General features: G+C 42.0%; 3 protein-coding genes across 6 annotated transcripts in view; 1 reads left to right on the plus strand and 2 right to left on the minus strand.

Annotated features, from left to right (window-relative positions):
• LOC115172649 (acid phosphatase type 7) overlaps positions 1-4,978 on the minus strand; it is a 24,959-nt gene extending 19,981 nt beyond the window's left edge. The window contains exons 1-6 of one of the 2 annotated variants that reach the window (XM_029730302.1): positions 4,884-4,978; positions 3,444-3,587; positions 1,850-2,053; positions 1,537-1,719; positions 1,326-1,351; positions 143-240 (exon numbers count right to left, since the gene is read on the minus strand). In XM_029730302.1, the coding sequence (XP_029586162.1) occupies positions 143-240; positions 1,326-1,351; positions 1,537-1,719; positions 1,850-2,053; positions 3,444-3,587; positions 4,884-4,974 (746 nt within the window). In that variant the 5' untranslated portion in view covers positions 4,975-4,978. Of the gene's footprint in view, positions 1-142; positions 241-1,325; positions 1,352-1,536; positions 1,720-1,849; positions 2,054-3,443; positions 3,588-4,338; positions 4,464-4,883 lie in introns of those variants that run through there. The other variant, XM_029730303.1, reaches the window with a different exon arrangement.
• On the plus strand, positions 4,442-12,125 carry zgc:194887 (fibrinogen-related domain-containing protein). 3 transcript variants are annotated; one of them, XM_029730305.1, is made up of 5 exons: positions 4,442-4,552; positions 5,695-5,953; positions 6,066-6,181; positions 9,108-9,272; positions 9,964-12,125. In XM_029730305.1, exons 4-5 carry the CDS (start codon positions 9,125-9,127, stop codon positions 10,656-10,658), a joined length of 843 nt encoding a protein of 280 aa, XP_029586165.1. In that variant the 5' UTR covers positions 4,442-4,552; positions 5,695-5,953; positions 6,066-6,181; positions 9,108-9,124; the 3' UTR covers positions 10,659-12,125. The 3 variants fall into 3 exon arrangements, with proteins under 3 accessions (XP_029586165.1, XP_029586166.1, XP_029586164.1); XM_029730306.1 differs by having other exon boundaries at positions 5,695-5,852; XM_029730304.1 differs by lacking the exons at positions 4,442-4,552; positions 5,695-5,953; positions 6,066-6,181 and adding an exon at positions 8,062-8,894.
• An 85-nt stretch (positions 12,126-12,210) lies between these two features.
• On the minus strand, positions 12,211-27,113 carry LOC115172648 (muscarinic acetylcholine receptor M5-like). The gene is made up of 2 exons (XM_029730301.1): positions 26,952-27,113; positions 12,211-13,941 (listed from the first exon to the last, which is right to left on the minus strand). The coding sequence occupies exon 2, from the start codon at positions 13,849-13,851 to the stop codon at positions 12,265-12,267; it is 1,587 nt and encodes a 528-aa protein (XP_029586161.1). The 5' UTR covers positions 13,852-13,941; positions 26,952-27,113; the 3' UTR covers positions 12,211-12,264.
• Positions 27,114-27,967: the final 854 nt, after the last annotated feature.

Here is a 27,967-nt window from a genome sequence, read left to right on the forward strand (position 1 = left end):
TGTGAAAGAGAGAGAGAAACAGAGAGAAGTAAATAATTAAAGGGGGTTATAAGGTTCTACTCATGACAGACAAGCAGAGAGCAAGAGAGAGAGAGAGGAGTAAGTAAATAAGTAAAGCGGGTCATGATAAGGTCCTACTCACTATTCAGCCTCGTGGTTCCCAGGACAGGTCATATAGGGCACGTAGGCAGCTATGGACTGGATCTGACGCATGAACTCATCTCCAATCCTGCCGTTGTCCTGAAACAATTAGATTTAGTCATTTACCATAGCATAACACACAGTTTCAGTGGTAATTAAACCTGATATAATAAGGCTGACAGGATAAAACTAAAAAGCACATTAAACGATCTAAAGCCAAAGTACTTTAAATCAATTTTCCAGACAGCTTCAGGAATGTGCCATTTGCATACCAAACAAAACCCCAATGAAACTAGAACCATTGATTTCACAACTATTCTAATGGTGGCAATTGAGCTTATGAACACACTGTGGTGGATGGCATGGTAATCTTCTGCCTTTCAGTTGCCATTGCCCTTAATGAGCTTTCAGAAAGAATTTCTATTTATAATATCAAGGAAGCCGCGGAACAGAGTTAGACATTCCAGCTCAAACTCAGCATGAATTGCGGCGATTAATTTTTATGGTTGTCTGCTCATAATGTCCAGCATTTGTCTCCATATTTGAGAAAAGTATGAAAGGAACAACATAACCAACATTGCTATTTAATTTTAGGGAAACGGCAGCAGCTGATGTATGCCATTGGTGATTAATAGATGTCATAGTATTTATGAAGGACACTGTGAGACTGGCCAGTTAGGTTTGAGGAAACATGGCCTCTGTCTACATTAGCTAGTTGTCTCGGCTGAATAGAGCCCTGCTGTTGTACTTCATGGGTTACTTCAGTGTTACGCCCCTAATTCCAGTCTTTCAGCACAGGATCAAGGCATTTCACAGCTATGCAGCTCATTACAGCAGCGTGTCTTAACCCTGGCCCAGGCATGATCTGCTGATGAATAGTAATGGGACGCTAGGAGTAAGACTGAGCAGGGTTAGAGTAGCTCTATCTCATCTGTCGTCATGGATCTAGCCAGACACCCAGATGGGCTTAAGAGGACTAGGCTCATGATGACATAATACACTCTCATATCTTACCCTGAGGGTACCATAAACGTTGTGTGCCCCCTTATGCCCATAGTTTAACTTCATGAAAATCTCATGAAAAAGTCCTTAACATAAATGGTATGTGTATCATTCTACCAGCTGACCAGCGATGGACGTTGTAACGTGTGTGTGTGCAGGAAGCAAAAATATGTCTATTTTACCTCATGCATGTCATATGCAAAGTCCCCTAGAAAACACAAAACCACATATTGGTCATGCATCACCTCTCCAAAGTGTGCTCCATGTTACACCCAAAGTAAAACACAATGTTATACCACTGTGATTCAAGTTATTATGTAGTTAGGATCAACAATTGTCAACATTGATAAGGTTATTCACTTAAGACAATCAGTTGGGAGTTTAACCACTTACCAACGTGTAGGATGACATCATACATCCCGACCTGGGTCTCCTTTTGCAGTCTGGCCAGAGACTGAGGGTTCTCATTGCCCATGTCCCCATAGATGGCAAACCTGGGACTCCAGCTAGTGCTCTCATTCAGAGCAGTAAAGGAGAACACATCACTCCAGCCAGCCTCACTGCCACAGTGGTATACTGCAGTCAACACAGGGAAGAAATCACTCCCCTATAAATATTATGATGATGACAGGCCATAGACCGAATGTGACTGGCAACAAACATAGCCTAAATACATAATGCTAGTTCTACTAACATGGAAACCTACCATAAGCAGAAGCAGGTCTCAGATCAGTGAGAGTGACCCTGTGGATGTACATCTTCCTCCCCTCTGATCCTCCATCCACAAACAGAGTAGCTTTGCCCTTGGCTGTCAGCTCAAACAGCCGTCCGCCCCACAGGCCGTACTCCACGGTGCTCTCCTCCGTCTCATTGAATGTGGTCCAGGTGATCTCCATGGAGCCAGGGAACCCTGGGGAGAAAAGCCCCATAGTTATCCAGCCAGATCAGGCTGCTCACCTTGCCCACCTGGAGAGAGTTACTGCCCTGGATACTTACTGATCCACTTAAGTAAGCTGGGAGAAACTCGCTCAAAAGGCTGATTGTTCAATAGCTCACAGGGCTTGACATTACATTTTTTTACCACTTGTTCAAAAGCTCAAGTCACTTGTCCCCCTTCAAAAAAAGTCTAAAACCATTTTTACATCATTGTATGATGCAAGGAACCACTTTACAAAATAAAATGAATTACTATATTTTTTACCATAGAGAATCAGACAAAAATGAAGGCTACACTCTGCCTATTGGCTTCTTTGCAAATTCAAACCTCAAAATACAACACTGCCCCTTTAAGGGTCTCCTGGAGGATGGTTGGCCACCCTTGGTAAAATATTGCAACATTACAATTACAACCAAATAGTTTTTATATCTTTATAAAATAATTATCTCCAGGGCTCAAAATTAAGGGTTTCCCGTTGTCCCTGGAATGATCACAGATATGTCTGCAGTTCAAAACAGACTCTGGGACAGTTCTGGGATGACAGATGCAAAATTCATACAATCGCAGCAGATTACATGTTTTATTTATTTTTAAGTAATGAGGCTGATGCAACAGATTAGACCGTTTAGCTTAAAATGTTGATAAAGTTTTATTTCTTCATATTACAAGATCAACAATGCGCACATGGCTTTAAGTTACTTGCGAATGTTCCAAAATGCAGTTAGTGGGAAAACACTGTTCTCAGAAGCATACCACGCGCACAAGCACTTTAGATTAGATTAAAATATCAGTACAAAATTAAGAAAGAGGGGAGATCTAAAGATGCATCAACCAGGCAGGGTTACTAACATCACTAGGATTATGCCTTTGGCTGCTGGACAATAAAATAAAGTTGATTTGAAAACCAACAGAACTTGAGAAAAATGCTGGTTTCAATGGCATATTAAGTGTTTATAAAATAATTTTCTCAACATTTCTATGGTCGTATTTTGGTTAGACTAGGCTACTTTTAAACAAGGTAAGACATGTTTCATAAAATGGCATAAAACGTCCAGGTTTTAAACAATTACGTTTATGGTTAAATAGCTTCTGCTCAGATGTGGTGCGCAACAGGCACTGCCCTTCACTCTCCGCTCTCTTGATCATAATGGACCATGACTCGAAGATGTCGACAGAATCAAGCCTTTAGACCAGGAATGAGCAACTTTGTGTGGGGGACACAAAAAAATCTGAATTCATCATGAGGGGCCGCAGTTGCTCGCGTGTCTACGTACCACATTCATACACCGCCCCCCAGGTTAAAGCCTGGACATATATATTGATTTTTATATTAAAGATGGATGGAAACAGATCAAAGACCTACCTGCATAGGAAATGTGCACCTGCTCAGGCTGCGTCCCAATGGGAGGAACACTAAGCACTAGCAGGGGTGCCAAGCTCAACGCAACGAACACAGCACCAACAACAGACACCATCTTTGCTCTGTCTGGTCTACTTCTGGACAGTCCTGAGGGGAAAGGAGAGGTGCAATTCACACAGTAGGAAGTGGATACCGGTAATATACTGCTGTGTCTGCAGTCCCATGACTTTTGTTGCCCTCTCATACAATGTCACATGATGTCATAAAAAACATGTAGGCTAGTTAAACTCAATAGACGCTGCTTCACCTTAAATGAAACCAGGATACAAATTGTCTCAATTAGGCTACAGAAAACTGTGCCAGATAAATGTTCTTCTACAGTAGTGCTAGTGTACTGCAGTCAGCTAGTCAGTCAGTGTGTCTCTGATGAGGAAATCAGAATCAGTTGACCAAACTGATGAAACAGCAGCCAAACCTGTGAAGTCAGCAAATGCAGTGTGGCAAGGCATGATGAGTCAATAAAAGCAGTTGATGTTGTTTGTGATTGTTGATGTGTGCTCATTTAAAGGACAAGTAATTCGCTTTGAGTTAATCTGTTCTTGCATTGGCTTTCTAACTGATGACAACTGTATCACTTTATGATTGCCTCCTCCATAAAATTATACATGCCTTAACATGTTATTAAAAACGTGAACTATGATTCTCTTTTAAAATAGTATTTTAGAGTGAGCAGTGAAAAATCAAATCTACTATGAGAACAAGATAAACCTAAAAGTTATCAAAAATAGATGATTCATTCTGTATTTAAAGCAATTAAGATTTATATTTTGAAATCGAATACACTAAGCACGTTGAACACTAGGGGGTAGACAATAATAATCCAGTATGCCTATTGTACATTTAGCGTCCACCAGCCGACTCTCTCGGCAATTTGAGCCTGGGGACGAGGTTAATGAATCTCCAACAAAGTCTCTGGTCACAGTTCAGGAAAGGAACCGGGGCTTCGTTTGGGTTAAGAAACCAAACTGAAAAGGATAACAAAACCAGCCTCATTAGATCGGAATACATGACTTCTTAATATGACTTCTTAGAAAGTCCATCAACACTGACAGGTAACGTTAGGTGATTGCAGCATTAGCAAGGTAGCTAACTAGTGCAGTAGGTTAGTTCGAGGAAGTGTTAGTACAAGCCATGTTATATGTGCTCATCATCTGTAGCTATCCTTCCACATTCTACTGCTGTCTCAGCTCTTTGTCAGCTGTGCTACTGCTGTTAACAGCTAACGCGACTAGCAGACAGCAGCAAATGCTAACGGCAATGCTGGATTTACTGGCTGATAACTGTAAGACAGATATGTAACGTGATAATTGCAAGTGTACAGTAGCTTCCTATAAATTGAAATGCGCAAAAAAACATTAGCTAGACAGACGAAGTTGCCCTCACCTTTTCTGGCTACGTCATTATTCAAAATAACAACAATGTGCGCGCGAAGAATTGTGGGTAAAACCAGTTTACCCAGCTTGTGTGTAATCATTACTTCAAATAGTTGCAACGAAAGTGTGTGCTTATGTTGGACAGATTCAGGTAGTTCCCTCACTGTTTGCTGAACCTGTCTAATAGACAACAGTTTGGAGTAATGATTACACTGCTGCTTTCCCTATATAGTGTATGTAGGGCCACAGACAAACCTAGGAATAATTTAGTTTAAATGTATGTGTATGTTCGATGTGGTGTGATTCAGGTTCCCACTCGGCCGTCAGCCCTTCAATCCGTTATTGTACAGACAGCTGTACTTTCTCTCTCACTGTGGGTATTCCCAGAGCCATTTACAGTGCTTTGTGTGTGTGTGAGGAGTTTTGATGTACATTGATTGAAAATAATGTGTACTTTTTGCCTCATGAGCATAGTTCAACTGTTGTACCCCAATAGAACCAAATATAATATTGTATTACTCCAGTGTTTGTAAACAAACACTATATAGCCTCAAAACATGGTTAAAACTACAATTTTGATATCATAGATGGAGCCATAGCTCTGCCTATGAATTTGAGAGTGTTTACATTTCTCCAGCCCCATCCTTCAGCTTTCCTACTGATACAGAGGCTGGGAGATGGCTTTGTTATTGTTCAACTGCTGATTGCCACTTTAATGAAATCTTGTACCGGGACAACCCTCATACCCTTTTTCCTTGCTTCATATAACTGATGATTGAATCTAGTATGTCTGAGTATTCAACCATGTCTTTGTTTCATAGATGTTCAAGGAACAACCCTGCAAGACTGAAGGGGGTTGTGTCGTGTACTGTAAGTGGGAGACCCACCATCTCACTATCATTCGGAGGAAGCAGCGAGCCACAGGGAGGACTTACGATGTGGTTAACAAGGAAAACGAAATGGCCTGTGTGCAGAACATGTAAGATCTTCTACATGGACCCATGGGAGTTTCCACCCACTGCCCCCCATGCTAACAAGACTGACAAGGCTGGTTCAAAAGACAATGACTACTTCACAGAGGTGTGAAATATCCGTAGTCTGTTTGCCTTAAGGGTCGATTGTCTCATCATCGTGATATGCTTGGTGTCACAAATATTTGAATGTATTCCACCTCCGGTCTGCTGTTTTTCAGTTGTCAAAAGACCACAAAACAATGACGGAGGTGCTCTTTGGAAGAAATCTGAGACTCAATCTAGCCTTGACCCTGTGGCGAAGAAATGTTGGAGAACTGCTTACATATTTTTTAAGGTACAGTAGAACTTGTCAAGATTGAAATATCTGAGGCTTTATTGGTCTAAAGTTTTGATTCTATAATAGCATAGCTCTTTTGTCCTACAGGATCAAAGACACTTGTATGTAATAACAAAAAGGTACATTTCTAATGTTTTTTTCCTGGTAAAAAACAATGTTTACAATTTAAGTTTAATGCCATTTATGTATTATTTATCTAATCTTTCCCCGATAGTCTTGCCGATGAGTCAGAGTCATCCAGTGTTTCCATTGGCTGTTGTGTTGACCTTTTCCCTCTAGTGAAAAAGGTCCTCACTAGTCCATATGAAGAGTGTTAATGACACACTATCCATTACAAATTCTTGACAATCCAACCAAACTGATCCCATGTTGTCTTGCGGCTACCTGGTAGTTGGTTAACGATGGGTACAATCAGTGTTGAAACATTGGTGGCCAGAGCTCTCAACAAGTCGAGGTACTAACGCTCAATCTATGGATGGGGAGGTTTTAACAGAATATATATGGCATCGTAACTTTGGTAATAATTATACTTGAATAACTTTTTAAAAAATGTATTCATATACAGTATTAATTTATTATGTCTGTGTCCATATTGTCCATGAGTTTAGTAGATAGACTATACATAGTTCAAGAGAAAATAGCCTAATTAATGAAAAAAGTATCGAATCAACAATGACATTATTTTCAATCAACTCTGCAACTCTTTCAACATTTACTTTTTTCCAAACTGCCACCAGTTTGATGCCAAAACAGTTCCTAGTTCCCTTGCAACCCTTTTTAAAATACATTATCATTTGAATATAAGTACAAATAGTGTTAGTGATGTATGTGACCTTCGTTCCTATTTTTCAGGCTATAGACTCTTACCTGTTTCAGTTGCCATGCTTGCAATGGTGGCCCATGTCAAGCTCAAGTCCTGATGACTTTGTTTCCAAATTCCCATTGTGAAACAACTCATAAGAATAAAATGGACTTGTTACTCAATGAACTGCACTACTTGACGTTTTATGCCCGGAAAAACATAACCTGGTTCATTTGAGGGCTGCTAAAGAGTGTCTATCTGACTCAGAGAGACACTCCAGACAATGATTGTACCGTATTCTTTGTAATGGCACAGTGCAGTCCAGCAGGATTTCCCTGTGTTTTATATACTGTATATTTCCACACTATGAGGTTGGAATAATAATGTGAAATTGTGAAAATGATAATAATGCCCTTTCAGTGTAAGAGCTGTTTGAAAAGACTGCCGGAAATTTCTGACTGTTTTAGTGGGATGGGGTTTTGGTCTTCCATGGTACTATCACCATGCGGTAAATTAGTTAATAGACCAATGAGAAAGAGAATTCCAAACGTCTCTGCCAATGACAGCTAATTTCCACTCAAACCACTCCCAGACAGTCCTAGCAAAGTTCCTGATGAAAGCAATTGCTCTTTGCTAAGAAGCTATTTTTGTTTCTTTTTGACAATTTTAATTGAAAACAATCACAGTAAAGTACTTAGTTGTTACCCATAAATGATTTGATATTGAGATAAAAATGGCTGCATTGGATCTTTAAAGCATTTTAATTTAATTAGAATTTGATATCACCACAACGCTATCATGATTTCACCTCAATGGCACAACATTAATCCAAAGGATGAAAGTGCATAGAACTGTCTGGTTACAGTAGTGAACCATTTGAAGTTGTATTTAGTTAATTAAAATGGTACTTAAACCTGTTTTATTGTAAACAAATAAATTATTTAGATATAAAAATGTCAGCCATAAAATGTTATCCAGTGTGGCTCAGTTGTTAGAACATGGCACTTGCAACGCCAGGGTTGTGGGTTCTGGGTAACCAATTGACTAGATGTTCAGGAGTCTTATGGCTTGGGGGTAGAAGCTGTTTAGAATTCTCTTGGACCTAGACTTGGCACTCCGGTTAATAGCAACCGCCACTGCTGAAGGTGTCATTTCTGTTTAGTCAGGCTATTGAAATACTCCAAGCCCTAGTTAGAGCCCATAACTAGGACCCAGAGTATAAATAATGCCTGGAGTTTTTCTTGGTCAGGTCACATGGTTAGAAAATATTCCTGGCCCTATTCATAAGGTACATCTACAGTATGTGTTGTGTTAGTGTACAGGTCCTCCAGACATTGTTTAAATTCGCTGTTTGATTCATCATGAAGATAAGTTGTTTAGGCCTTATCATTTATGGGCTTTGTTTATGACTATCTTTGTATATAACAGGGACATGGTGATACAATATGTTTGAGGATGGGGGAACACATTTAGGGGATGCCAGTTTTAAAAGTTGTCTTGTTTGTTGTTCCACTTGATCAGCTAAAACAAACTGACATTGCAACACCAAGACAAAGGTTACAATCTCTTCTTCCCAGCAGTGGGGGAAGTGTTCAGAAGGTGAGATATTAGGCAACCATCTCACTTGACACAGATTAGTTGAAGGTTGCTTTAACCCATGGTGTTTCCTATTGTGACGTGAAGCTGAGGCTGAAGTCCAGTCGTGACTGGCCTGTAGAGGCTGTGTGGAAGGGACTGCACCTCAGTGGACTGGTTGGCAGCCTGGGTGGCCTTGTTTGCTCTCTCTCTCTCTCTCTCTCTCTCTCTCTCCATGTAGTGCTATCAAAGTACAATGTGTGTATAACGGTTTATGGTCACAGAGCGCAGCACACACACACACACACACACAGTGGAACAGTAACAGTGAAGGTAAGTGTTCATTCTTTACAACATTTCAGTAAGATTCATTGTTCTTAAAGTACCTGTTCTAGACATTGTATTCAAAAATTACAGATTTTTGTCCATGTATGAAATTGTCAAATACATGTATCTCTTGAATGGGCGTAACACAACTGTTGGAGAAATTGCATTGTCACTCTGTATGTATGGTCAATTGAATCCACATGTCTGTTCACCCTGAAGGAACTTCCCGTTAGAAGATGCAGAGTTTTGGGACATGGACAGTGGCAATAACAGCAGCACTGGTGGTCAGTCTGATGGGAGTACACACTAAACACCTGGTAGCTGAGAACACCCATCTCCTGACCTCTGAAGAGCACAAGATGGTCCTCAACCAGGGAATGAAAGGTATGGATGACATTACTGTATTATATTCATGGAATGTAATTACCAACATAATGTAGAAAGGATTCTACAGTAGGACTTATGGCCGTTTCTGTAGTTGTCATGTGTTGTTTCAGTGGGATTTAATTTGGGCTTCAAATTGTTTTAATAGCCCTTTGTGTGGTGCTTGAAGTATCATATCTTTGCTGATAGACAAACCCATTTGTTTTGAGTCTCTGTAATTCTGGAGGTAGTTCAAATGCAAAAGCCTAGACCGAATTACTTACTGACCCTTCTACACTTCATACTAGACAACAGTGTTTCTAGAAACTTCTTTCACATTTCTTACCTGCTGCTGAGAACAGTAGTGTATTGTATTGTAGTGACACACTTTTGTCAGACTAAACAGCAGAGATGCTACATTAGAGCATCAAGGTTTGACTACGCTTGTCATGGACACGGTGAAATCCCATGGATTATGAAACTGCCAAAAGTCATGAAGATTAGCCCATTGATGATAAGACAAGAAGTGGCAGGTTAATCATCGTGGTCCGTGATCGTACAATACCTTGAATAGGTGTACACAATGATTAGAAAAATAAATCCAGATTATCTGCTTTGATTTAATCAACTTGAACTCATGTTACTCTTCAACCCTTTGTGCAATTTGCGTATTGTGGGTGTTAATTCAGTTTGTTGCTATTTCACCCTTCAGAGTACCCCAGGGACTGCTATGAGATGTTGATGGGTTCAGGGAGTCCGGCCAGAGATGGAGTGTACTTGATTCAGCCAGGTGACTACCCCATCCTGGCCTACTGTGCCATGCAAGATGGTGGTTGGACTGTAGTGCAGCACATCACAGTTAACAGCAGCGTGGACTTCGACCGCACCTGGGTCGAATACAAGCAGGGTTTCGGGGTGCTGAATGGTGACCACTGGCTGGGGAACGAACACCTCCACCATCTCACCCGAGGGCCAGGACGCTACAAGCTGGGGGTCAAGCTGGTGGACAAAGATGCTGTCGCCAAGATTGGCGAGTATGACCCTTTCATGGTGGAGGACGAGCGGTCTGGGTTCAGGCTGCGTCTTGGTCTGTTCCAGGGCTCTGCCTTAGACGCTCTCACCCAGGACACAGAGAACTACCTGCATGACAACCAGAGGTTTACCACCAAGGACCGAGACAACGACAACTACTTCCAAAACTGTGCTAAGCTGGAGTTCCAGGGTGTGGCGGGAGGGGGCTGGTGGTACGACGCCTGTGCTGGGGCCAACCTCAACCGCAGGAACGTCATCTACTGGCAGAAGGACTGCAACAAAGAGCACCTGTGTAAATACGCCTGGATGATGGTAAAGCCCTCAGACACAGTAAAGGTGGTCCACACTGGGAACTGTAAGAAGGATGAACTGTGAGTCTGTTGTCTTGAGATTAGGTTGATCCATACCATCTGTGGTTATTCTAATGCAGTTGTTCCCAAAACATTATTTACGTAATAGAGACAATAGTTCAACACATTTAATTCAGAAATACATAGAGACATATGATCACAAAGAAAACAGTTCAGTATCAACTGATTTGTCACACATTTTTTAAAAGTAATTAAAAAAGCAATAGTTATTTTGGGGACTTCATACACTTAAATCTCCCCTCTACCTTTCCTCCAAAATTGCATGTGCAGTTTTCTGTATGTCTAAATGATCACAGACCACATTTTGTGGTCATGATATCATAGCTTATTACACATGTAAAACCACTTTTGCTGTATTTATTTACTCACTCACCTAATATCACTGAACGAATGTGTTGGTTGTTGGCACAAAAAAACAAGATATACTGGATCAACATAAGATTCAATCCAGTAAGTTTACAGTAGATTTTCTGATGACACATTTTATTCAATAACTAGATTTGAATGTTTTGGATGGTCCTGGTCAATTGAAATTGTGTAAATGTAATGTCTAGCAATGGGGACATGAGAATTATACAGTGCAGCACAGAATGACCAAAACAAAAGCCTGTCTCCTGAGTACAGACAGACGTTAAACTCATTCTAATTAATACATGACACAGAACAGTGCATGAATCAAACCCTACTGTCTCCCACTCAATATGGATGTAAATGTTGAGGGCTGTTACTGTACTGAGTGACGTATAGTGACCCTGGACAGATTAAATCACTCCCTGATATGATCCCATCCTTGGGCCTGAACTGAACCCACTATGATTGATTAAAGGCTAATCCTTATCTGACAAGTACTTTGTCAGGTGTATACTTTATGCGGAAGTGTCACATGAACTATTGCATGAAATCACGTGTTTTACACAGTTTATGTGCACATTAAAGCTGCTGAGTCAAGAGTAAGACTAATCGTTAATAGAATTTGATACTGCAACCTCAGCATTTACTTTAATCAAATCTCTTCCCTTCTGTTTCTGTGGTGTCTGGATTCATTTGGACTGAGGGATGAATACATTTGTACTGTATATGTGTTTGTGCTTGCGTATTGGTGGAAAGATTGGCGGTTGAATGTTTGATTATTAGTATCTGACAAAAGTCCATGGTACATGTGAACAAGGCTTTGATGATCAGAGTGTACAATCGTTTGTTATCCAGCTCACTCTGAAATCAAGTCAAGAACTGTGATAGCCCTTAAAATAAACACAATGTAGTCTAACATCATGCCTAGAAAACATTCAGAACATGTTTTTCTCTGAAATATCTCTTACTTTTTTGTGCATGTTGGGTTATTTTTGATATTTACATTTTCAATTATGTGTTGGTGTACAGTATCAGCATTTGGGGCAAGATTATCAAACACTTTTGTATTCCTTGTGAGCAGTGATCAAGGTATTGATTAAAGAACAATACCATTGACAAACTAGAGTCTTGTCTCTAACCTTTGTACTTTTGACACACCCTACTTGTAGACATAACTCAAATACTGACTGAAATATTTCCACATCTATTGAGTCATATAGTCTTCATACTCGTTCCTCTGTAAGGAAGGTGTGAATGGCTCATGTTAGCTTGCTGCTCACTACAGGGTTTTGCCCGTACCAGTAAAGTTTCTCTTCCACTCTCTTCTTCTTCCACTGACAGAGCAGCAGCATGCGGAAGGTCTTCTGGAAGGTCTTGTTACAGAGGGCGTAGCACATTGGGTTGACTGTACTGTTGACATAGCACAGCCAGTAGCCCAGGTGCCAGAGAGACACAGGGATACAGTCAGAGCAGAAGGTGGAGATGAGCACCATGATGTTGTATGGTGTCCACGTCAGGATAAAGGCCAGCAGGATAGCACTGAGAGTCTGGGCAGCCTTCCTCTCCTTAATCAGCACCATCCTCTTCCTCTTGGTCAGCTGGATCTTCAGAGTGGTGTCTATTGGCTTGGAGGAGGAGGTGGAGGGTGGGGCACTCATGGAGTCGGCTGAAGAGAAAGATGATGGGGCCATGTTAGTGTCCCCGTTCTTGCTTTGCTGGGCACCGCTGGTAGTGTCTTTGGGAACTGGTTTAAACTTGTAGGACACACACTTCTTGCTCTTCTGGGAGTTGGTCTTTGGTGGCGTGTGGAAGAAGTTGTTCTCCTCATAACTGCTGAGCTGTTCTTTAACACAGCCCGCTGCACCCGTGCTCTGCCTACACTCCTGGTTCCGGCAGGTGGGCTGGAAGACCCCCGGGGACACGGGCCGCTCCTCGTCCTCCGAGGAGGCGTAGCTGTTGAAGGTGGTCAGCTGGTCACTCTTGGACCACTCGTCGTTGGTGGCTGCTGCTGATTTGGCTGCATTGCTCCTGTTGGAGGAGGACCAGGAGGCCTGGGTTCTGTCCCGGGAGGCAGAGCTGAGTTGCTTGCAGTTGAAGCAGGATCTGATTATGGTTTTCTGGGGCTTGGTGACACCAGCGTCTGTGGAACTGTTGATGCCCTGGAGCTCAGCGAGGTCCTTGGTGCGACGTTCCGTCTCCTTGTAGATCCGACAGTACAGGATGGTCATGATTGACACTGGGATGTAAAACGCAGCAATGGCTGTCCCAAATGTTATCACTGGCTCCGAGAAGAACTGGATCTGACACTGCCTTTCAGGGACTGTCCTTTTCCCCACAAAATACTGCCAGCACAGTATGGGAGGGGCCCAGAGGATGAGGGACACCAGCCAGGCCATGCCTATCATGACCCCAGCCCGTTTGGGGGTGCGCTTGGCTCTGTAGGTCAGGGGTCTGGTGATGGAGAAGTACCGGTCAAAACTGATTACCAGCAGGTTCATCACTGACGCATTACTGGCCACGTAGTCCAAAGCCAACCAGAGGTCACAAGCCACACTCCCCAGTGCCCAGTATCCCATCAGTATGTAGGAGGTGTAGAGGTTCATAGAGAACACACCTATAATGAGGTCAGCTACAGCCAAACTCAGCAGATAGTAGTTGTTGACTGTCTTCAGCTGGCTGTTTACCTTAAACGACAGCATCACCAGAACGTTCCCCACTATCGTAATCAGGCTCACGATGGCCGACACAGTTGCTATGGTTATGACCTCCCATAGACTGTGTGTGACAGGGTGTATGTCTGATGCGTTGCCATTTATGGATAAGTTCTGTATTCCCCCACCTTCCATGTTGTTTCTCTAACGTTGTCCTTATTGTGGTATGAGTGGTATGGCTATGAGAGAGTAATCTGTTTGGTATGCCATCTTGAGTAGGATATCCTAGAAAGAAGAACAAATAAAGTGAGTTAATAAAATAACAAATGCAGTTTACAAGTGATCTTTTCATGCAAAGTCAAACTCCATGTACAGTATAGAAAAGAAAGGGTAGTGCCACAAATAGTCACTAGATGGCAATAATAATCAACAATCATCCCCATGTGAGTCCAGTAGTAAGTAGTGCACCAATGCTCACACTGGCCAGAGATAGGGTCCATGCACCTTGCAAAACATCTTGTCTAGACAGTTTAAGACCTCAATGTAAATAATGTGATAACACCACCTAAAAAGTATGCAGGTTTGTGCTGTGTCATATTAAAGTGTATGATTCTATTTTTGCTGCAAAAAAGCTCAGGTAGAGCTGTGTCACACATGAATGTCTGAATGAACATTTTAGAGCCATTAGGTCATATAAGCACTCAGGTCTCTTTTGCTCTAGTTCTTGTGTCTTCATCTAGTATGTATGAATAAGTGTCTGTATTGAGGTCTCTCACGGACAGTTTGTTACACTACAGAGGTACATTAGCAGACAAAGAGGCTTAGCAGATTGACACATGGGTCATTGTAGGTAGTCTAGCCAAATGACACTTTTTAAATCCAGGTCATTAAAATAACTAGTCCGTTGCTCATCAATATCAGCAAGCATGTTTCTTGTCTGTATTAAATGGATATTGATGTCACAGTATTATCTCAGTGGCTCTCTGTAACCAGGGTGACGATGAAGTGATTGCTTCTGATTCTGAATGACGAACACTAATATCTGTGGAGATAAATAAAATGTGCTTAAGCTTTGTACTGATGGAACAATCAACAAACGGACAAAAGATGGCCATGACATTTCTGTCCCAGAGGTTGTTTGAATTGTCTGGCGAGGCGGGGGTTTTATCAGGTGTTTTCTCTGCCTCCTGGCTGAGTTTACCCAGCTGAAAGAAGAGCAGCATCCCAGCTCTTGGGACACTTAGTGCGCCATATGTACTGACCGGGATTGATAAAACACAATTAAACCTGGGCCTTTCTCCACACACCTTTATGAGATGAATCCACCTCAGATCACTATGGCGGTGCTGAATCCCAATGTCTTGGTCTCTATTTTTCTATCTGTTTTCCTGGCTTCAGACTCTCCACTGCTTCTGAATGGGCTGACTGGGATTTTATTTTAATGTCAAGACTGTTATGGTTTGTGATTAAGTAGATTGTAAATTAGCAACAAATTACAGGCTACTAGGCTACCAGAATTGTCCTTTACACAACACTTTTTCTCCAAAGTGACCTACAGATTCTGAAGTGTCATATGTCAAATGGCCTCCATGGTAATTGAACATGCAACCTTGGATTCGATTCTAACCAATTGGGTTAAAACAGAGTCCTACATCTAGCCCTGGAGACAGGAACTTCAAGTGCTCATTTCAACATTGCCTATTTCTTCCTGGCAGGTTATTCAGTGTAATGATCATGAACTCAGGCATTATGTCAATGGAACAGCACCCTTAGAGACTGTGGAATGAAATAATGATCGGAGTGATTGCTATCATTTATTCTTCCCTGTGTTTCTCTGTCACATCTGACAGCAATCGTTTCTCCTTTCATTTCATTTTGTTCTTGGCAATGCTGTAGGAAGGAAAAGAAAACCACATCTCTAATAATATTGAGATGAAGAAATGGTGTTGTTAAGAGAGATGTGAGCAACATTTAGTGAGTCATAGTTGATCTACACTGAGTATACCAAACATTAGGAACACCTTCCAGTTGAGTGTGAAAAACACAGCAACGTTGCAGTTCTTGACTCAAACCGGTGCGCCTGGCACCTACTACCATTGAAGTGACATCAATAAGGATCATAGCTTTCACCTGGATTCACCTGGTTAGTCAATGTAATGGAAAGAGCAGGTGTTCTTAATGTTTGTATACTCAGTGTATAGGGTTGACTGTGTCTACTACCATGAAAATACATCTAATGGGAGATCAGGATGGTAGCGTTTTTAGCATGTGCCATTGCCAACCTGTGCCTATGTTTGAAACCTGTGTCTATGTGTTACCATGAGCCTAAATATGCAATGTCCCAGGTCATCTCATTGCTAACCCAGTGTTGCTGGAGAACATCCAACATGGGTAATGTCCATTTTCTTAAGAGGGGATGAAGGTGGCATCACAGATGGTGAGCTTAGGGCCTTGTTAAATGGATATCCACTGTACACCTTGTCCATGATACTTAGGATCAATGGGATCACTCAGTAATGGAAGGATTCCCATTATCATCCATAAAGTAGACACTTGCTTAGTTGTTCCCTTCCTCAAAACATCTGCATCATCAGTCTACTGAGAGATCTTTGTGTCATACACCAGATGGTCTTCAAATACATTTTGAGTCTTGCAGTAAGTTGTAACAATGGAAACATTTACAGTTTATTACATAAGACGAAGTATGGTGAGCGATATCTTGCTTAACTTGCTGTCTGAATTTTAGCTTTGCTGTCTCAGAATAACTATTATGATAGACTATCACATCCTCCATTTCTGATCCTGGATACCGGAATAACTTATCTGTTATCCTCTTAGCCTTGGAAGATGAATCTATACTCTCTGTCAGTTCATCTACCAGTAGTATGTTGACCCTATCGTGACCTATACTTCTGAGTAACTTCTCCACTCATTGGTATTCTGTTGGCACACCATGGCAGCCTGAGGTCCATACAAATGACATTCCACTCACCACAGGGAGGCTCAGCGAGCCCTTGGATCGCCCTTCAGCTTATTACTGTGACATTTTATATCACTCACATAATCAACATCACAGCACTGGAGAGCCCAGGTATCACTTGACAGCTGTTTTTCTTCTTCTGTACTGTCCCTTTAGATGATGAACTAATCTGCCTCCCTCTTATTATTTCTCCTTCAATCTATCAGTCTCTCCCTCTCTTTATTTCTCCTTCAATCTATCAGTCTCTCTCTCTCTCTCTCTCTCTCTTTATTTCTCCTTCAATCTATCAGTCTCTCTCTCTCTCTCTCTCTTTATTTCTCCTTCAATCTATCAGTCTCTCTCTCTCTTTATTTCTCCTTCAATCTATCAGTCTCTCTCTCTCTTTATTTCTCCTTCAATCTATCAGTCTCTCTCTCTCTCTCTCTCCCTCTCTTTATTTCTCCTTCAATCTATCAGTCTCTCTCTCTCTTTATTTCTCCTTCAATCTATCAGTCTCTCTCTCTCTTTATTTCTCCTTCAATCTATCAGTCTCTCTCTCTCTCTCCCTCTCTTTATTTCTCCTTCAATCTATCAGTCTCTCTCTCTCTCTCTCTCTCTCTCTCTCTCTCTCTTTATTTCTCCTTCAATCTATCAGTCTCTCTCTCTCTCACTCTCTCTCTTTATTTCTCCTTCAATCTATCAGTCTCTCTCTCCCTCAATCTATCAGTCTCTCTCTCTCTCCCTCTCTTTATTTCTCCTTCAATCTATCAGTCTCTCTCTCTCTCTCTCACTCTCTCTCTCTCTCTCCCTCTATTTCTCCTTCAATCTATCAGTCTCTCTCTCTCCAACCCTCTCATTCGCCATGAACTGCTTGCTCTGGAAGAAACACACCTTTGATTTGATCATAAGGCAAAATTGCAGAAATGATCAAGTTCAAAGTAACCTAACTGGCCTCACTCAAAAATGGTGCTTCTGGTTGGCACCTGTCTCCATTTTCCACACCTGACGAAAGGGAATATGTGTGCTTGAGGTGTAAGCCCTTGTCTAGTAGACTGAGGGTCTCCAGTAAAAACTTGTTCTCCTCTTACAGTAAAAAGGGCTGGAGACATAGGCCAGGCCACTCTCTCAGTCAGCGAGTTTCATGCCAAGAAGTGGATTCATTAATTATAACTACTATGCATGGACACTTGAGTGACAAGGCGTTCTCGAGTTCAGTCTCTGACTCACCAATGACTGTCTCTCATGCTTAAATATACACACACGCACTCAGGCAAAAAATGCATGCACGTACTATATTCAGGAACACACAAGCACATGGCACATGAGGCTCAACATAGTAGGGCCAAAGAAAAGCATTGTTCCATTCCACAAATATTGTGTAAGCAATCGAGGAGGAAGAGCATCTTGAGAGGGGCTTGAACAAGACAAGCACACACAACTTCCATTTCCCCCTAGTCTCTCGTGGACAGACTACGTAAACATAAATGGTACTGTAGATCTGTCATGATACAACAGGAAGCGTGAAATAACGAGGACCATTACTTCCAGTGCTTTGGACAAATGACAATTTTGCAGGTGTTAGCATCTTTAGAATTTGGGAACAGGAGGTGACATTTGGCCCATAGACTTGTCCGTAACTTGCAAAGAGAGAGGGTGGGGCTCTCTGTTCCGGTTCTGATCCTTATTCTATCTCTGCTCTTAACACGATGAACCCAGCACTTAATCGAGCATCTGAACAATTACGTGAGACTTTAGTTCTGGGTTAACCAAGATGAATTTTCACCCAACATGAGTCATAATGGTCAGAGTAACACCAGCAGTTCAAAGCTTGGGGACAGTTCACAATGCTCGAGCAAACACTAAGAATACTATGAATACTGATGATACATAGGCGCGTTCTTTTGTTTTGTTTTAAGCCTTCCCCAAACCATAGCTCTAACCTTAAAGGGGAATTTAAAATGTTTTCAATTTCATATTAATCATCTCCAGCGCCACCCTAACATCAACATACAGTATGTGAAAATTGCACTTTTCTGTGTTTTATAGCAAAAGAAACATAGAGGAAAATGTTTCCATTGACATCATCGGCGTGTATCATGTGATTTTACCAATTATGAATAGGCGTTGTCTACTAATTGCCTACTAATTGTCTACTAATTGCCTACTAATTGGTTTAGGGTATTATTGGAAACACTTATCTTCTTCTATATGTTTAACTGCAAAATATAGAAACAAGCCATTTTAACATATGTTGGGGTGGTGCTGGAGATGATGAATATGAAGTAAAAAAAAGCAATGAAATGTCTAAACTGTTAACCTTTGAGTTGATTCTGTTTAAACCCTGTAACACAGAATTAACCCTCTTCCTCCATGAGTCAAAGGGCCAGATTCAAACCCATGCCTGTCAGAGTGCATTGCGCCCGGCCCGCCACAGGAGTCGCTAGTGCCCAATTGGACAAGAACATCCCTGACGACCAAACCCTCCCCTAACCCGGACAACGCTGGGCCAATTGTGCGCCACCCCATGGGTCTCCCAGGTCACGGCCGGCTGCGACAGAGCCTGGACTCGAACCAGGATCTCTAGCGGCACAGCTAGCACTGAGATGCAGTGCCTTAGACCGCTACACAACTCGGGAGGCCTGACTACATATATTTGTACTGTATACAGTATTTGTGTCTTTTTTATGGATTTGGCTGCCTTCTTTATCTTTGCATTAGTGTGTATGAGTTTTAGCTCAACTACAATCACAATAAAACCTGAAAGTGACATGGATTCTAAGGGCTAGATTCAATCCGTAGCGCAAATTGAAATTACCCAAGTCCATTGGTAGTCAGCCATCAGCCTTCCACTGCCATGGCTTCTCTGTCCACTAGTCTCCACACACACCGGCACTGACCACTCCTCAGAGTCATGTTTAACCTTTCCCTGCACTGCAGCGCTGCTCATGTTTGTGTGCTTGGGTAAAGCTAAAAGTGAATGGGGATGAGGGTGTGTTTGTGTGTGTGTGAGAGAGAGAGAGAGACAGAGGGAGAGACAGGGGGAGAGAGAGTGCACGTGTATGTTGTTCTGTGTGCACGCTCTGGAGAGCAGCCTAAGGCTCTTTGGCACAGTGCATTCTGCATGCCTCAAGTCGGTCCAGTGACCCATGCTTAAGGTCCCTGGATACAGTATCTTACATTCTGCAGGGGGACCTACGACAGGCTTCCCTTGAGGCTGGTTGTGGTGTAGTGGGTAGAGGGGGATTATATGGGCAAAGAGACAAATATCAGATACAGTTTTCTGGATTATTAACCTCATGCTTAAGATAAATCAGTCCTCTAAAGCCATCTACACACTGTGATGGTACATACTAGCTGGTTGACAAGGTTTTCATCAATCTTTTCACATTTGTTTCATACCAATCATTTATAGCTATTATGCATTATCTATCTCCTAATGTACCATTGAATTACCTTCAGTGGGTGCTAATTTTCCCCTCCAGCACGCTAAGTGTCTTTTTACAACTGTGATGACAAACTTTGTAATGGCATTTCCATTCAGACGAGAGATGCTAAGTATTATTATTACATTCATTTTATGATCAGTTTGATGGATATGACAATAGCTGTCTGCTGTCTGCTGATGATACTCATGAGTCACGACCATACTGAACGTCTGCTGAAGATACTCATGAGTCATGACCATACTGACTGTCTGCTGATGATACTCATGAGTCACGACCATACTGACCGTCTGCTGAAGATACTCATGAGTCACGACCATACTGACCGTCTGCTGAAGATACTCATGAGTCATGACCATACTGACTGTCTGCTGATGATACTCATGAGTCACGACCATACTGACCGTCTGCTGAAGATACTCATGAGTCACGACCATACTGACCGTCTGCTGAAGATACTCATGAGTCACGACCATACTGACCGTCTGCTGAAGATACTCATGACCATACTGACGGTCTGTTGAAGATACTCATGTCATGACCCTACTGACTGTCTGCTGATGATACTTATGCCCATACTGACTGTCTGCTGATGATACACATGAGTCATGACCATACTGACTGTCTGCTGATGATACTCATGACCATACTGACTGTCTGCTGAAGATACTCATGACCATACTGACAGTCTTCTGATGATACTCATAACCATACTGACAGTCTACTGATGATACTCATGACCATACTGACAGTCTGCTGATGATACTCATGACCATACTGACAGTCTGCTGATGATACTCATGACCATACTGACAGTCTGCTGATGATACTCATGACCATACTGACTGTCTGCTGATGATACTCATGACCATACTGACAGTCTGCTGATGATACTCATGACCATACTGACTGTCTGCTGATGATACTCATGACCATACTGTCTGTCTGCTGATGATACTCATGACCATACTGACAGTCTGCTGATGATACTCATGACCATACTGACTGTCTGCTGATGATACTCATGACCATACTGACAGTCTGCTGATGATACTCATGACCATACTGACTGTCTGCTGATGATACTCATGACCATACTAACTGTCTGCTGATGATACTCATGAACATACTGACTGCTGATGATACTCATGACCATACTGACTGTCTGCTGATGGTACTCTTGACCATAACTATCTGCCTCTGAGGATCCATATTTTCTATTTCCCCACTGGAACATTGTGTTACTGCTTCGTCTCTACTTTCCATTCTTATTGTTGTCTGTCTGTTGGGCTTATTTGATGGAACCAGGCTATTATCAATTATCCTCAATGTGTCATTACTCTCTCACACACAGCACTACCTCTTCCAAGGCCAGCATGGAAAGGACTTAGAGACTTTGTCAATAAATTCAGGTGGACAACATACTCACAGTTTGCATCTGCTGACCTTATTGTTGATGTATGAAATATGGGTAGGTATGCCCAAACACGCTTCAGCCCAGCTTATACGAAAAAGGGGCAATCAGGTGCTCGGCTGAAGGACTTGAAAATCCCAAAAGACATTCCTTACCCCAGGATACTTCAACTGGTGACTATCATCCATTACCCCCGGATACTTCAACTGGTGACTATCATCCATTACCCCCGGATACTTCAACTGGTGACTATCATCCATTACCCCCGGATACTTCAACTGGTGACTATCATCCATTACCCCAGGATACTTCAACTGGTGACTATTATTCATTACCCCAGGATACTTCAACTGGTGACTAATATTCATTACCCCAGGATACTTCAACTGGTGACTAATATTCATTACCCCAGGATACTTCAACTGGTGACTATCATCCATTACCCCAGAATACTTCAACTGGTGACTATCATCCATTACCCCAGGATACTTCAACTGGTGACTATCATCCCTTACCCCAGGATACTTCAACTGGTGACTATCATCCATTACCCCAGGATACTTCAACTGGTGACTATCATCCCTTACCCCAGGATACTTCAACTGGTGACTATCATCCATTACCCCAGGATACTTCAACTGGTGACTATCATCCATTACCCCAGGATACTTCAACTGGTGACTATCATCCATTACCCCAGGATACTTCAACTGCTGACTATCATCCCTTACCCCAGGATACTTCAACTGGTGACTATCATCCATTACCCCAGGATACTTCAACTGGTGACTATCATCCCTTACCCCAGGATACTTCAACTGGTGACTATCATCCATTACCCCAGGATACTTCAACTGGTGACTATCATCCCTTACCCCAGGATACTTCAACTGGTGACTATCATCCATTACCCCAGGATACTTCAACTGGTGACTATCATCCCTTACCCCAGGATACTTCAACTGGTAACTATCATCCATTACCCCAGGATACTTCAACTGGTGACTATCATCCCTTACCCCAGGATACTTCAACTGGTGACTATCATCCATTACCCCAGGATACTTCAACTGGTGACTATCATCCCTTACCCCAGGATACTTCAACTGGAAAAAGGAGTGCTCTGTTGCTGCGTAAATCTGATAGATTTATTGACGGGACAAACAATAGGTTTATGTTTCGGCATGAATCACCTTCATCAGAGACTTCCATAGGAAAAGGTTGGGAGGCACATATATACCCTTACAGGGGAGTGTCCCGCTCTTCATGTCACTCAAACATGTCAATACTGTCAGTTGTAGTAGCAACTACACCAGTTATTCAAACAAGAGTATGATCATCATTCAAGATTCCTACACATACATTCCACTTGAATAACAAAAGACATAGAAATAAACAAAGAAGAACGTATTTACAAAAAAGATGAGAACGAGAGCTGTTCATTCAGACCCTTTGGCTCGACGCAGTCTAAGCAGTCGATCCAAAGTGCCTCTCTGTAACAATTTCCTCACAATATTACTGCACCCTTATTACGGGTTACCTTCACCGACTCAACAGCACTCACCATCTTTTCCACCTAACCTGAAACCACCCATGGATCACCCTCTTCAAAAATCTCACTCCCACTGGAGCAAATGTATCTTTATCACAACCATGTCTATCAATGCAAGGCTCAGGCTCCGAGCTCCTCACATCACCTTCTACCCCTTCCATTTCACCTCCAGAACTCGAACTGGCGTCCGGCTCACTCTGTTTGAACTTGACACCAATATTCCTCGACATTCCCTCATACAACAAAAATCTACTCAAATCCTTTTCTGTGCCCCACCTGACTACTAGAATATCATCAATATATAGGTGCCACATGACAATATTAGAAAAGAACGGGTTAGATACAGCATTGTTAATGATTTTTTCTTCCCTGAAACCCATAAACAAAAGAGCATAATTTGGCGCTCCCATCGCTATTCACTGGCGTTGGAGGTAAAAAGAGCCAGCATATTGAAAATAAGTTAATAGATAATGCAATTTCGGTTCATGTCAAATCAAAACCAGAAGGGGTCAGCAGATCTTCAAGGGTGTGTATCTAAAGTGGGATAGGCCTCCTGCATGGGGAATGTTTGTGTAAAGACTTTAAACATCCATAGTTACAAGTATATCATTAGATTAAACTTTGACGTTCTCAAGGAACTTTAGCACATCAGGGGTGTCGCCAAGAATGCTGGGAGGGAAGGAATCAACTTTGTAATGAAAAAATCAGCAAATTGGGATAGGGGTTCTGTGAAGCTATCATTACCAGAGACTATTAGCCCCTCTCCTTTTTAGTAATCCAACCTTGATGCATAAAATTCACTCAATACGATCTGTAGGGTTTGCGTGTAAGGGGACATAGAATTCTCTATTGTTCTATTGTTCATAATGCCCTTGTGATATTGTTCATAACTTTGTACCACAACAGCACCTCCCAGGGCAAATTACAAGATTACAGTTGTTTTGTAGACCTTTTGAGTTCTACAACCTCTTCTACTGAGGTTTCCTTAAGAGTATTTATGCTTACTGGCAACTTCTCTAAGGTAATTTTCAACCAGGTGTAATGGCTGCCAAAAAGTCACTAGAACTGACAAACACGTAGGCTATGAAATCCATTATTAAATACAGTAATAGATGAATCCTATACTTGCAGGTGTTGCCTAACAGGGGAGAGTGGGGTAAATTGAGATTTAGGGGATGAAACATTGAATTTGGCATTATTGCTATTAGCCAATAGAAATGCATCGAATAACAGATTCACTACAAGCAACAACAGATAGTTCCGAAAAAATCTAAAGGAAGTATGTTCTGAAGTTTCTGTCCTCTATATCTGAGAGATATATGAAATATCAGGAAAATATATATATATATATATATATTTACATGTACTGTATTCATCCCCTTCATTTCCACAGAGGGGTCATATTAGTGTGTAGCCCAAACCGTTTGGACGCTACAGACAGAAGTTGTCAGAAGAGGCTGTACAGACTTCAGATGAGTCTTGTGGGACGTCCTGGAGCAAAACGGAGAACACTATCATGTGTGTGAGAGTCCCATCTCTCAATGGAGTGGCCATAATAGTTTATAGGTCAAAGCTTTCTGACGCTAGAGATGTTTTCATGAGAAGTCGGATTTTCAGGATGTCTCATGGTCTGACAAACATAGCTCTAGCTCTGCTACTTTCACTGCAAATGCGGAAAGGCGATATCGGTGGATGCGGTGGATTGAGACGTAGCCCATGCAAAACGCATATCTCTGGCTTAAACAGACAGATTCTAATGGGGATGTTTCATTATGTTAATTAGATAACCTAGGGGCTGCAGAAATAGTAGGCCAAGGGTTAAGCATATTTTAACACAGGCTTAACACCTAACAAACACTTTGTATTTTTTTTTTACACTTTTAACATAGGCCAGGTCTAGTCGTTACCTCATATCCCAGCGAAAATGCCTTGCTTTGCAACTGGGAAGAAAACACTTAAATATGCTCAACTTGCCATTGGCTCAACTTACCCTCATATTTAAGCTTATAGAGAACCCAACTGATGCATAGAACAATCATAAAATGATCTGCTTTGGTTTAGATATAAGCATCATGAATCTTCTAACACAGTAAATTAATTTGACCTATGTTGCTTCGCACTGGGCACAGACGTCAGATCAATGTTTATTTTGGATTTACATTTGGTTGAGTTGTCAACTAATGTGAATTCAACATGAAATCAGCAAAACATTTCACCATGACATTGGATTTAGGTTCAAAGTTGGATGAAAAAAAATACGAAATTCCCCTACGTTGATTACTTTTAGAAAATCCAATCAGTTTTCCACGTTGATTCAATGTCATATCATTGAATTTATTTGTTGAAATTATGTGGAAACAACATTGATTCAACCAGTTTTTGCCCAGTGGCTTACCACTTTTTCCATGTGGTTTCTTCCTTCACAGACTCCTGACCTCTTCCTAAATATTTGGTCAAATTATCTATTTTGTGTGTGGTTTCCTAGAAACAAGGGTGGGTTTCTCCTTTGGCTCAACTTAACCCTCTCTCCCCTATAGCAACTCTAGTGAACTCTGGTTCTGGTGATATACAGTCTTGTAGAAAGCCTTGACTTCTCCCTAGACATGATTCCTAATTGCCTCGTAATAACATTGAGGTTCTTTTTGTTCCCATATGTGAGGCTCCAAGGTCTTTACCACTACCACTGTCGCATTTGTCATGTCTCCAAGCTTGGCAGATCCTTCCTGTTTTGTGGCAACCTATCCCTGAATATTTGATAGCCTTGTGCCTCAACACATTTCTTTAACGCTCCACCAAGTTTGAGGGCTCTGCAAGGACTCGTTAAAATCACGCTCCACTGCTTAATCCTTTTTTGTCATTTTCATTCAGTCAAAGAGCAGAGCAGGGGATCAAGGGCTGGAAGGGTCACATAGCCCCTTTAATGGGTAAAATAAAGATTTAATGATTTTGAGTGGTGGAGGAGTGTAACCTTAGGATGAGAGACAGCCTACAGTCGGTTGTACGGTAGCTAGATTTCTTGGGACCGTTTGGAGACAATTGCACTGTGTACTAAATTCAAATGAAATGTTATCATTTTTCTGTTGAGTTACAAGATAACAAGTTCTAGGGTTTTAGTGTTATTCTCTTCATTTGCTTTTTTTCTGCACCTGTCCCCTGCCTCCGGGGAACAAGGAGAGGTAAAGAGAAGAGACACAGGGAAAGGAGAGATAGGGGGAGGAGAGTTGGTTAATTAGAAGAGAATAAGAAAGCTACAAAGAGCCAGAGGGATGTAAAAGGAAGCAAGACTGGAGGAGGGAGGAAGATGAAGAAAACATGATAATAAGGAAAGGGAGAATAAGATTTTGAGAAAATAAACAGAAGGATACATAGTGGGAGAAAGGTCAGGGATATATATATATGGGATGTACAGGGGGTGGAGTGCACAGTCGGCTGTCAGAGGAGAATATAGTGATGGCGGAAGAGGAAGATTAAAAGTGATGAATGGGGAGGAAAACTAAGTAAATGTATAGAAATGTGACGTGAGAGCAAGGTATAGAGACGTACAGTACTTGTGTATAAACGTGACCTGAGATAGAGGTAGGACTTTTCCAAGAGCTGCTACCTACTCAGGAAAGCTGTCTGTATGTAATTCATCAGTGATTCACTGTAGAAACCTAAATGTGTGTGCTGCTATTTGATACAGTTACCCTACGTGACTGCCTGCTCCTTTTCCACTGTAATTCTTTCTCTCTGTTTGAGCACCACCTAACTGCTCCTTTCATGAAGGTAAAAGGATGCATTAAATATACATGCTAAGACCTCTCAGACATGCTCTCAGCAGTTTCCGCTCGCCTTTATAGAGGTCAAACTTCTGTGCATATAAAACTCCCAGAAGAATCACTTGTGTTTCTCTAGAAAAAGCAGAGCAAGCCACAGACACATACTCACAGTTGACTTTCACTATCCAAGCGACCAAGCCCCGTTGCCTTCAGTGTGACAGCAGGATCTTCTTGATGTGTGAAGATAGATTCTCCCAGTTCATATTTAATCCCTTTGTTTTGCTCTGAACTCTCAAGGTTAATCTCAGGGCTGAAAAGTGTAATCACAACCCTGGGAAAGAGGATGAGGATGAGGTCACAGCGGATGAGAAATCTAACTGACAGTATCCCAACATGCTACAGAAATCCAGATATATAGATCCCAGAGTGTAGAGTAATATTTTATGTCGGGAAATAGAAGGCTTTAGTTGTCACCGCTCAGACATTGACAACAGAGGAGAGGACATCTCTTCGGAGAGAAAAAATGTAGAGAAATCAGTCAACGTAGCAGTCCAAGGAAAGAAATGATCCACATGTTGCATGGTATCCTTACTTTGTTATTTGTGAATTAACCAACGCTCTAGAGGAGTAGAGGAAGGTTTCTGATGAGGAGAGAGAGAGAGAGAGAGAGAGAAAGAGGAGGGGTGAACTTTCCCCCTGAACTGCTGTGGACTGGCTGGTGACGCTCACTCCCTCTCAGTGAAGTTGGATCTCAGTCAGTGTCTGTGGCAGTGAGGAAAAGAGATGATGCTTGATCCCTGCTAATACTACTGTCCTCCCTGACAGACACAGATGTAGCTGACGCCAGCTGGGTGAAGAAATTCCCATAGGGCTGATTGGTTCATCATGTTTTGGGGACAGTGAGCATGCAGCCCAGCCACGGAGCCAAGAAGAGAGGGAGGAGAGAGGGGTGGATCTGAAGGGAGGTTTGGAAGGTGAGAGCAGAAGGGAGAGAAGTGGTGTGACTGGGCAGGAGGGGAGGTGGGGAGGGGGGGTGGTGGTTAATCTGCATTTCTGTGAGTACGCACATACAGAGTGAGCCTGTTAATTAGCCTTAGGGCACAGCTATTGTCTCCTCCCCAAAGAGCAACAGGGAGACACAGCCCAGGTTATCAGCCATGATTGGTGTCTGTGTATTGAAACAGC

The sequence above is a fragment of the Salmo trutta genome, chromosome 33 (assembly GCF_901001165.1).
Source record: "Salmo trutta chromosome 33, fSalTru1.1, whole genome shotgun sequence".
Classification (NCBI taxonomy): Eukaryota; Metazoa; Chordata; class Actinopteri; order Salmoniformes; family Salmonidae; genus Salmo; species Salmo trutta.